The sequence below is a fragment of the Belonocnema kinseyi genome, chromosome 5 (genome assembly GCF_010883055.1).
Source record: "Belonocnema kinseyi isolate 2016_QV_RU_SX_M_011 chromosome 5, B_treatae_v1, whole genome shotgun sequence".
Classification (NCBI taxonomy): domain Eukaryota; kingdom Metazoa; phylum Arthropoda; class Insecta; order Hymenoptera; family Cynipidae; genus Belonocnema; species Belonocnema kinseyi.
In genome coordinates, this window is record NC_046661.1 from 103,764,280 (window position 1) to 103,775,126 (window position 10,847).

The 10,847-nt window shown below is 27.5% G+C and overlaps 1 protein-coding gene across 6 annotated transcripts; it reads left to right on the plus strand.

The window, feature by feature from the left end:
* The first annotated feature begins 393 nt into the window (after window positions 1-393).
* LOC117172857 (odorant receptor 67a-like) lies at window positions 394-10,506 on the plus strand. Of its 6 annotated transcripts, none has more exons than XR_004467068.1 (10): window positions 394-542; window positions 674-790; window positions 868-982; window positions 2,138-2,399; window positions 2,886-3,017; window positions 5,122-5,212; window positions 5,925-6,061; window positions 6,174-6,306; window positions 6,417-6,625; window positions 10,347-10,506. XR_004467068.1 is itself a non-coding variant. In XM_033361118.1 (9 exons), the coding sequence occupies exons 1-9, from the start codon at window positions 399-401 to the stop codon at window positions 10,401-10,403; spliced, it is 1,188 nt and encodes a 395-aa protein (XP_033217009.1). In that variant the 5' UTR covers window positions 394-398; the 3' UTR covers window positions 10,404-10,506. The 6 variants fall into 6 exon arrangements, 3 of the variants coding, with proteins under 3 accessions (XP_033217009.1, XP_033217010.1, XP_033217011.1); XR_004467067.1 differs by lacking the exon at window positions 10,347-10,506 and adding an exon at window positions 6,696-7,708; XR_004467069.1 differs by lacking the exon at window positions 10,347-10,506 and adding an exon at window positions 6,696-7,708 and having other exon boundaries at window positions 6,429-6,625.
* The last annotated feature ends 341 nt before the right edge of the window (window positions 10,507-10,847 follow it).

Below are 10,847 nucleotides of genomic sequence, written 5' to 3' on the forward strand. Positions count from 1 at the left end.
TTAGATTTAATAAATAAAAAGTTATTGCAGTTGCATCATATGAGGAGGTATTTAAATATCCACTAATCAATGTGAACCCTTCGAGACTTCTCTTGTCATTCTACAGAAAAAAATTCTCACCTACACGTGCAAACAATATGATTCTGAGAACGTCATAGAATCATTAATATTTTAAACTGTCTCCAGGAAATTGAAGCGAAAAAAAAAATCGTCTGGCATAATAGCGCAATTATGAGATATTAGTGTTCGTCGAAAGGGGTTCGCGTGGAGTGGTAAATCCATAACTTAGATGCCGTTTAGAGAAAGATTCTCATTAATATTTTCCCAAGGTATACGTGTGATAATTTTCTTGATATTCTACTAAATGCGAGCCTCAGTTAGACCAAATCCATCGAGCGATGGACTTCTTTGATCAAAGTTATTTTAGACTCACTAAAGTATTGATGTGCTGTATTGGACAATGGCCTTATCAACCCACATATCAAAGGATTATTATTTCTAGTTTTATTTCGTTCATGCATATCACTTTCTTTATTACATTGGTAACCAAAAATTATTTTTTAAATGTTTATTCTGTGGATATTACGCTAAAAACTTGAATTTTTTTACATATTTCAATTTCTTTCGGAATAATTAAGCTTATATTTTCATTCAAAAATTTCGTCATTCGCAGATTAGCGGTATTGCAAATTCAAATAATTTCGATGACTCAATTAATATTTTAACAGCTATTATTATGTCTACAACGTGCTATTCAAAATTAATAAATTCTGTTCTTCTTATGAAAGAGGTACAGTATTTTTTAAACCTTGTTTAATTTTTTAACATTATTTTTTTTATTTATTTGGAGAAAATTTTTGTTGGTAGATGAAATACCTTTTGGGTGAAATAAAAACAGACTGGTCAATAGTATCTGGACCAGAAGTTAATATCTTAAAAAAATTTGCTGTCAGAGGACAAAAATTATCATTGATGTATGTTGGTAAGAAGCAAGTCTTATATTTTTGACATCTCTGATTCGTACGCCTGTGACATAACTGATTTTATTTAACGATAAAATAAGAATAGGAAATTTCTTTTTTATTGTGTGATAAAATAAACAGCTTTTTTACATTTAAACTTGTTATTTAGAGGTCGCTATAAATGTTATCATACAAAAAATTCGGCTTTTTAAATTTTCATCTCTTCAATTTTCAACATGCCGTGATAATAACAATAAAGAACATTATTTTCCAAGAAACACTTGTCCTATAATTAAACATATATATTTTATAAACTAAAAATTAATGCGCTACAATTTTTATATTCAAATGGAAAAATAGGCACAATTTTTTTATTTTCGAAGATTTTCCACAATTTTAGGAATTATTCGATTCAGTCTATCTAGGAATTTCAGAAGTTTTTAATCTATTAAAAATAGTTTTAAGATTTAAAATATTTTTAAAAAGTTATACCATATTTTTAAATTACTTCAGAATTTCTACGAGTGTTATATATATTTTCAAATAATTTAAATACATCTGAAAATTTTTTAAAATCCTGTAAAATGAAAGAACCTTCTTACAAATTATTTAGATACTTTTTCGACATCTGTGAAATCTTCAAAAATCTTTTTGAATCTTCCCCAGAGTTCTAAGACGATTATCTTTATGTGACCATAAAAACAAATGACGTTAAAAAATGAAATGTCTTTCAATTGAAAAATCTTTTTCGATTGAAAATATAACTATTTTATTGAAAATTAGTCTTTTCTAGTTGAATTGTACGTTGATTTATTATTATGTTGATATATCAAATATTATATTTTTTGTTCAAAACTCATCTTTTTGGTACAAAATCTAACTATTTAGCTGCAAATTTAGTGTAAATACTTACCGTAATAAATTTTTTTATGAAAAACAAAAAAACTGTAGAAATTAAAATTTAAAAACTTTAAAAGCTGAGATTTTTTGATATAAAAACCTCTATAGCGACCTCCAAATATTTTCTTAAAAATCTGGCAACAATAAGTGATAATTTTTTCACAAAAAAAAAAGAATTTCCTATTCAAGGTTTTAGAAAATCTTTAAAAAGAATTTCTTGAGGCACCCCAATTTATAATTACAAAATTAAAAAATAAAACTTTATTATTTTATAGCTTACATTTACTTCGTAGTGAGCGTATATTTAGTTACTACTTACATACCACAAATGCTTAATATTATTAAACCTTTAAATGTGTCAAGGCCAAGAAAAAGGACTTATAAATCAAACTATTTTATTGATGAAGATAAATATTACTATCATATAAACTTTCATGAACAGATAACGGTTGTATTAAATATGACAACATTTTTAACTATGGATGCAATGTATGTAGTATACACTGAACATATTTGTGGAATGTTCGCAATTCTTGGGTAAAAAAACCTATTATATGATAAAATACTACTTGCTACATGTTTTTTTAAGGGCGATCCACGACACGTCTTGATGTCGGTTTTAGAAAGAGAGAGAGAGAGACTTATAAAATGAAATTAAAAATAATTATTTGATTTCATTTATTAAGGCGCTTTCTAGGGCTTGATTTTTAGTTTCTGCATTTCAAAAGACAACTTTTCTACTACTGAAATTCATAGTATTGCGCAATATACTCTACTGAGCTCTTACGCACAGTGCATAATATTGCGCAATATACTCTACTGGGTTATCACGCACTGTGCGCCTTCCGAGAAAAGAGTTGCAACAGTCTCACGCTCTGCGCGCTGAGAAACTGGGTTAGCCATCAGTCATAGGAATCCCTAAACCGCGAGTTCTTAAACCGAGAGTCGCATGTAAAATATGAGAAGCGTAGACGAGTCGTGGACTGTCCCATTTTATATCCATAATAATTTATAAATCTGCAGGTATCGAATCGAGAATCTCTTCAAGGACAAAATTAATCATTCTGAATTGTCAGAAGACTGTTCTCTTCAAGATGATGAAAAGCTCACAAAAGAAGTTTCGGGATGTCTACTCTTACACCAAAAAAATATCGAGTAAGTATTTCACAACTAAGTAAAAAAAATTTAACTATGCTATACAGTGTAAACTGTTAATATTTTTGCAATAATAATTAAAATAATAAATAATCAAGGCTGAAATAATCTACACGTCTATTTTTTGAGCTCTAACTAAGTGTTTATATTTTCAGAATAACAATACGAAAATTTTGATCTCATAATGGCAGATAATGGTCTGCATTTCTGTGTGCCTGTTAATATTTCTGTCTGTCTGTTTGCGTGTCTGTATATCACGATAAATTTCAAAAGACTGATTGAATTGGATTGAGCTTTAGCACATTTTCCAGAAAAACTATACGAGATACGAAAAATATTTTGAAAACAAAATTTCTATGCGAGATGGAAAACAAATGTTAAAAAGAGTAATTATTATTTATCTCAAAAAGATCCACAAAATTACTTCAGACTATTTTTTTACTTTTGACTGTGAACCAAGCCGAGCTCAATTTTTTTTTCAATTTTTTTATTTAAATGGCGGTTTGTCTTCAACTAAGGATCATTAGATTCAAAACTTTATCAACTTTAGTGCTAATACAAGAAAAAAAATTCCGGTTGATATTTAAAAAATTTAGGTGTTTCAGTAACAGCTCAAAAAATAATCGTGCAGATAATTTCCGTTGGTCAAAGTTGGGCAAAAAAAGTTTATGTAGACAAATCAATTGTCAGCTTACACGATTTATTCGATTTAGACATATTTAAAATAATAATATCCTTCTAAATTGCCGTCAGATTTGTATGTTTAGGTTTTTTACAAAAGATTTGTTTAATTGTTTATTGCGCAACAAAGTAACATTTTTTTTAACTTTTTAGGAGTATCATTTTTTAAACAGATTTTAACATTTTTTAGAGGGTCTAATATCTGTGAAAAATATCGAAAAATAATTTTCAGTCGGCGATTTAAAATATTTAAAAAATTATGGTATAAAAAAATTAATGAGCAAAAGTTATTTTCCGGGATTCTCACTGTTTAGCTAATCGGAATTAAAAGTTTTGGTATAAAATACGTGATTTAATGTTTCACCATGGTTAATTAAAAATAGATGCTATTTAGAATTTTTTAAAATTATTTTTAGAAACTAATTCACAATTTGGATATTCGACCAGGAATGACTAAATATTTTACACAATAAACTAGGGGCATCTTTTCGATGACTCTTTGTTAAGATACATTAAAAATTTACAAAAATTATCTATTATTTAAACAATTTTTACAAACAAAATAAAATTTTGGCTATTTTATCTCGAATATAATAATTTTTCCAAGTAATTAACTAATAATGTATTTTCAACAATTGTTAATTACATAACAAATATTTATAATAAAATTTGGAGTTTGTCTATTCTTTAACCAACACACACAATTTTTATTTAGGGAATCGAATAAAAATATCTGCCCTATAACTATTTGCTATGATGCTTTTCTTCTGTATAAAAATTGTTTAAAAAATAATTGTTGCCAATTTGAAAAGTATTGTAGCAAAGAGTAATCGGAAAAAAATTATGAATCGATTCCTTAAAAAATTGAGCGTACTTGTTTAAAAATAGACAAACTCTGATTTTGTTCATAAAAATTGTTTAGATCATTGATAACTCTTTCAAATTTATCCTCATTTAATCTCATTAAGGCCTAAATGTCGTCTCGAATCTCGTCTCAAATCTAGTCTTGAATCTCAAATGTCGAATTTCTTCTCGAATCCCGTCTCGAGTCTCGTGATAAAAGTACAATAGACGGACGACGAAAATCTGAATTTTTTTATTAAAAATATTGAAATAATTAATAATTCTTGTGAATTTGCAATTTATGATAGTAAATAGTCGTCAAAAGAACAATAATTCTTAGTTTGTATCAAAATTATTTTCACCGACTGAAAATTATTTATAGATAAAACAATGCGAGAAAGAATGTCAAATTTTTGTGTTAAATAAAAAAATAATTAACCTTCTTATTAAGAATCGAAGTACACAAATCTTTTTAAAATTCAAAAAAATTTGTCTACAGAAACTTTTTTCCCCTTGCTGTGGTGGTATAATACGTTAGTGCCAATAGATAAAATATTTTTAATTTCATTTATTGCAAAAGATATGCGAAAAAGCTTGGCGCGGCTTTCTCAGCATCTGTATTTTGTCAAGTTGGACTCAGTATGATTTTACTAAGCATAACTGGATACGTGGTAATTAATTTTTCTCTATATTAAAAATCATTAAGATAAATTCGAATTTGACAAATATAAAGTGAAAAATATAAAAATAACAGAGATTCTCTAGAGATAAATAAATTATATATTTTTTTAACAACTTATTACAGTGCGACGTGAAAATAATTAAATTATTCGAAACATCAGAGTTTTGAAATAAAATCAGTATAAGAAAATTTACGAAATTTTCCCGCGAGCTAGACTATTATGATAAATTCTTATTTAGTTATAACTTTCAGTAGTAAAGAAGAATAAGGAAAAAGAAATAAACGTAAATGTGTAGCTACATATTAATTTTTTTTTGACAGGAAACAAATATTTCGTCCACTTAAGTTAATTTTTTTTCTACTGTAGATATGTTTAACTTGAAATCTCTTGATAGTATTGTTCAAGGAAAACACTTTAGAATCTGTTAAAATTGTTTAAAAATTCACGACTTATAAACACTTCATGAGGTATCACATTTTTTGGTAAAAAAAATAAAGAAAAACTATTCTTTTTTACTTCAAATTTAATATTATTGGCTAAAATGGAAACTTAAACTACCAAAAAAGCATTGTATATTTCTAGCCCTTAGATTTTCCGAAATATTAAATTTACAAAATGATACTTTATTTTTTCTACCGGATGACGAGCCACAACAAACTACCTATTCTTGAAATAATTAAACCTTTTTCCTTTTTTCTAGACCATTATAAAATTAGACGCACCAGATGAATTTATGAAATTCTTCTCGTACGTTTTGGGCCAAATAGTTTACATTTTTTATATCTGCCTGCCAGGTCAAAAAATAATGGACGCCAGTGAAAACATTGTTAGCGCGCTGTAAGACATTTCTCAATTCGAGTGTTTACTTTAAATTTTCATTAAAGTTCTTAAAAAGTTTTAGAAAATGTCCAAATCTACGATCATTTTTATAAAAAGTTCTTGATTTCAGTTATAATTCGCAGTGGTACCTAATGCCATTAAAAATCCGAAGAGATTTTATAGTGATAATGATTAGAAGTGCTCGTCCATGCTGTCTTGAAGCAGGTGGAATTTTCACACTCTCGCTGTTAACTTTTAGCGTGGTAAGAAAATGATGAAAATTGGTAATAACCTCACTTCTTAATTTTAACCTTATTGTATAAATGAAATTAAATAGTTAAAAAATAAATAATAGTAATTTGTTAATTAAAAGAACTATTTGCAGTGTATCCAGAAAGCATTCTCCTTTTTTACAATGATAATGAATGTAAGGGAAATTTAATAGGAAATATAAACTACAGTAAAGATATTTTTTTACAATAAGCGCACCGCAAATTCGGCTTGCGCTCCCTTTTGAGTGACAGTGAGGCAAAAAATGAGACTCGATTCTGAGGAAACGATAACACTGGACCTGCATGATAAGTAAGAATAATGAAAACTACTTTTTTCAAAGAATCTGTATTATCATCAGTGGATAACAGAAATTTGTCAGTTCTTTTCAGACTAGATGGAGCTATGAATTAAAAGCTATTGAAATTAAATGTTACCTGAAAAAGATATTCTCCTTCGCTCCGCTAGGAATCGAACCACAGACCTCCCGATTGCCGGTTGGGTACTTTTCCCTTAAACTACTGGAGAGATCGAAAGAAGAATCCTTTTTCAGAAATACACGCATTATTTTGCCAGGAGTTACGTATTCAACTTTCTCATGGAATCTGTATTATCTTCAGAGAATAGCATACATTCTTAACGTCTTTTCAGACTAGATGGAGCTATACATGAAAATTATTGAAATTAAATGTTATCTGAAAAAGATGTTCTCCTTCGCTCCGCTGGGAATCGAACCACAGACTTTCCGATTTGCAGTTTGGTACTTTTCCCTTAAGCTAGTTGAGAGATCGAAAAAAGAGTCTTTTTCAGAAATACACACATTATTTTTCCAGGTGTTACGTACTCAAATTTTGCAAGGAATCTGTATTGTCATCAGAGAATAACAGAAATTCTTTAAGTCATTTCAAACTAGATGGTGCTACGAATTTAAAGTTTTTAAATTATTTTTTTAATTTCTAAAAAAGGTCTTCTTTCCGGAAGAGGATTCTTCGAGCTCTCTAGTAGCTTAAGGGAAAACACCCGACCCGAAATCGCAAGTTCTATTTTTCGATTACCAGCAAAGCGAAGAAGATCTTTTTTAAAAAAATCATAAAAAAATGGAAACTACGAGGTTATATACGGTACTGTTTTATATTATATATACATGTATATTATTTACTGTAGAGGCAGTGAAAGTCGAACTTTCGATGCGCGTGGTATGAAAAGGAATAAAAAATTTGCGGCACCTCTTTAAAAACAAGATTTTTATTGACTAGGAAATATATTTTAACTGAATTTATTCAAAGTAGAGGCACGATTAACCAAATAATAATATACCAATAAAGAAATAAAGAAAATAAAGTAGTATATTTTGCCGGACTTTTTCTGTGAGTAATGAAAAAACACGAGTCGTAAAAAATCTCCCTCTCCCTTAGTGCATGTAATATTTGTTATAAACAAATGCATCATTTTATATGTTGATTCGCACATCCCGAAAAATTCTTGTTAAAGGTAAGTTATAATTATCAATAATTTCAAATAATATAAAGTTAATTCTGAAAAAGTTAATTCCAAAGAATTCATATCGACTTTTTAGATTTCACTTGTGATTTCCAAGAATTCACAGTAAATTCTTTTGAATTCGTAGTGAATTTCCAAAGACTTTAAAGATTTAAGAGAAATTATAAAGATTTTAAGATTACTTTCGAAGAATTTTTGGCACAAATTTGAAGGGAAGTTTAACAAATTAAAGATGAATCTTAAAGAAATCTATTAATCAGCTCAATTCAAAGTGATTTCTTAATACTTTAGAGAATCGAAAAGAATTATAAATATTTTGGGATTATTTCCGGAGAACTCCAAAGAATTCATGACGAATTAAAATGCATTCCTGAAAGATATCAATAAATTTATGGCGAATTCCAATGAATGACGTATTTTGTTGACTTATGAAGTTCTATCTGAGTTTAAAAAATATTTAATCGTAAATTCTAATAAATTGTGGTCAATCTCTAAGAACTTCTAGTAAATTCCAAAGAATTAATGATAAATTAAAAAGAATCTGAATAAATTTGTGGTCAAAGTCGAAAATTTAATTATAAATTTGTGAGAATTACTAGCGGAGTCAAAATAATTCTGAAAACTTAAAAGTAAATAAAAAAACATTCGAGGAAATTAAAAAAATTTAAGGTGAATTTTGAATAATTCAATATATTAAGATTAATTCCGAATAGTACCAAAAAATTTATTATAAATTCCAAAGAATTGCAAAAAAATTTGTGGTGAATGCCAAAGTGTTTATTGTGAATTTCAACGAATTCTTGGTGACTTCTAAAGTTTTATTTGTGATTTTAAAGAACTCACAGTAAATTCTTTAGAATGCATAGTGAATTCTTTAGAATTTAAGGAGAATTTCTAAGACTAAATTTTGAATTTAAAGAATTTATACTGTATTCCGTAGAATTGCTAGTAAATTTTTAAAGATTTCAAACAATTAAAAAAACTTGAACATGAATCCTAAACATATCAATGAATTAAAATAATTTATGGTAAATTCCAAGAAGTCTGAAGAATTTAAATTAAATTTGCTTTTTAATTTTGATATTAATGTTGAAATGAAATTAAATAATAAAAAATAATGCATAATGGTTACTTATTAAATTTAAGTTATTAATTATTTTTTATTCCTTCCAAAAAGCAATCACCTAATTCATAGTATTAAATAAAATGAAGAAAAGAGCAATGCACGTAATAATATATAGGAAAAAAAATCTACAATAATCAAGTTCATAAAGAGCGAGAAATTATAATCAATAACAGAAGTGAAATCTTGCGTAATCAGTTTAATAAAAAGCTTTTTACTGACTAAGAAACAAAATTTAACTTCATTTCTTTAAAGTAAAGGGACGATCAGTTAAGCAATAATATATTAATTAAGAAATTAAGAAAATAAAACATTAGGTTATGCACCAAAGAGGGAGAAGCGGAACTTTTTTTAAAAGTAATAGAAAAATACACGAGCCACAAAAATCCCCCCCCCCCTTTGGTGCATATGATATTTTTAATGGCAAATGCATGCTCTTAGATGTTTTTTATTTTCTGCTCAATTGGAGAAATATTGAAAACTGTGTTTTTATTTTAGTATGAATTAAGACAATTTTTCGTAAGTTTTGAAAATGATGGAGACTTTTTTAATTTAAAAATTTTTTAAAGATCTAAAATTCAAGCATTTTTTCAAATTTCTAAATCTTTTGAAATTTGAAAATGATTTAAAATTTCCGAAACTTACGGAAATCCAGAGTTTTTGAAAATGCGATCATAGTGAAATATAACTAAAGGAATTATAAAAATTAGTTGTGCATTTCGGAAATTTCATTGTGAATTCCAATAAATTTATAGTGACTTCTACCATTTTATTTGTGATTTCCAAGAATTCGCAGTAAATTTGTTAAAATTCTTAGTAAATCCCAAACAATCCTAAATAGTTCAATGTAGATTCTGAAGGTCTGATTTTGAATGCCACCGAATTTTTAAAGAGTTTCAAAAAATTTCAAGCAATTCACGGTAAATCAACACTGTTTGAAGAAACGTATCGAAATTTAATATACACATAATTAACCCTCAATGAACACACTAGTGCGAATTCGCAACTCGTGAAATTTATTACTTCTGTAAATATCTGAGTAGACCAAGAGTCTCTCCCCATTACGAAAAATATGCTAGTACTCTAGGCCACTCGCTACATCAAATTTGATATCATTCACTTTGTAAATTTTCAGACAAGAAGGTCGAAACTTGCTTTGAGTGCAAATTTGCACTGGTGTGGTAGCGGCGTATATGAAGTCGATGCCTGTGAAATTTTAAGTTTTTTTCTTTTTCCAATGTAATAAGCGGAGTTATAATAAATGGAAGTATTATAACATATTTTATTGTTTTTAATATACACTAATGAAATATTTTATGATTTTCACACATTTTTGAACCAAATTTGTGGTACTATTTTCTTTGTATAAAACATAAAATAATGAAAGAAAAATGTTAATTATTATTACAGAATGTCCGATCAACCACTTCCACAGCGAAGTTTGAAGCAGAAAACTTTGCATCATGAGGTGTAACAATTACTAACGCCGTATCTGCGATAAACACAAAATTGAGCACAGCATTGAATGTACCGTAAATATTGACTAATTTAATTTTTAAAATTTATTTTCATTAAAGTGCGGTGTGAGTTTCATTTTATGTACATCTTAATATAAAATACATTAATTTTATCCTGAAAAAAATGGTTTACTCAATTGTTGCATCTTAAAATATACCCTATTTTCAACCTCTTCTACAAAATCTTAAATTTCCTTCTATGCTATAGAAATATTTGTTTTATTGAAGCGTATGATTTGAACTTAAATTTAAAAACAAATTAATAATTTCGATCAAATAGAAACAAAATGGCAACATAAAATTTTTTCGTGCGAAAACGAAGTCCCCTGGAGGCTTTAGAAAAAATTTTCGAATTTTAATTTTCAAAAGATATATATGGATGTAAAATTTGATT

What these genes read in the sequence shown, in the direction of transcription:
- LOC117172857 (XM_033361118.1), top strand. Translation starts at nt 399, where the DNA reads ATGGACTTCTTTGATCAAAGTTATTTTAGACTCACTAAAGTATTGATG. An exon ending in TTACACCAAAAAAATATCGA is followed by an intron (nt 3,018 to 5,121) that starts GTAAGTATTTCA and finishes TTATTGCAAAAG; the next exon opens with ATATGCGAAAAAGCTTGGCG. An exon ending in CGCTGTTAACTTTTAGCGTG is followed by an intron (nt 6,307 to 10,346) that starts GTAAGAAAATGA and finishes TTATTATTACAG; the next exon opens with AATGTCCGATCAACCACTTC.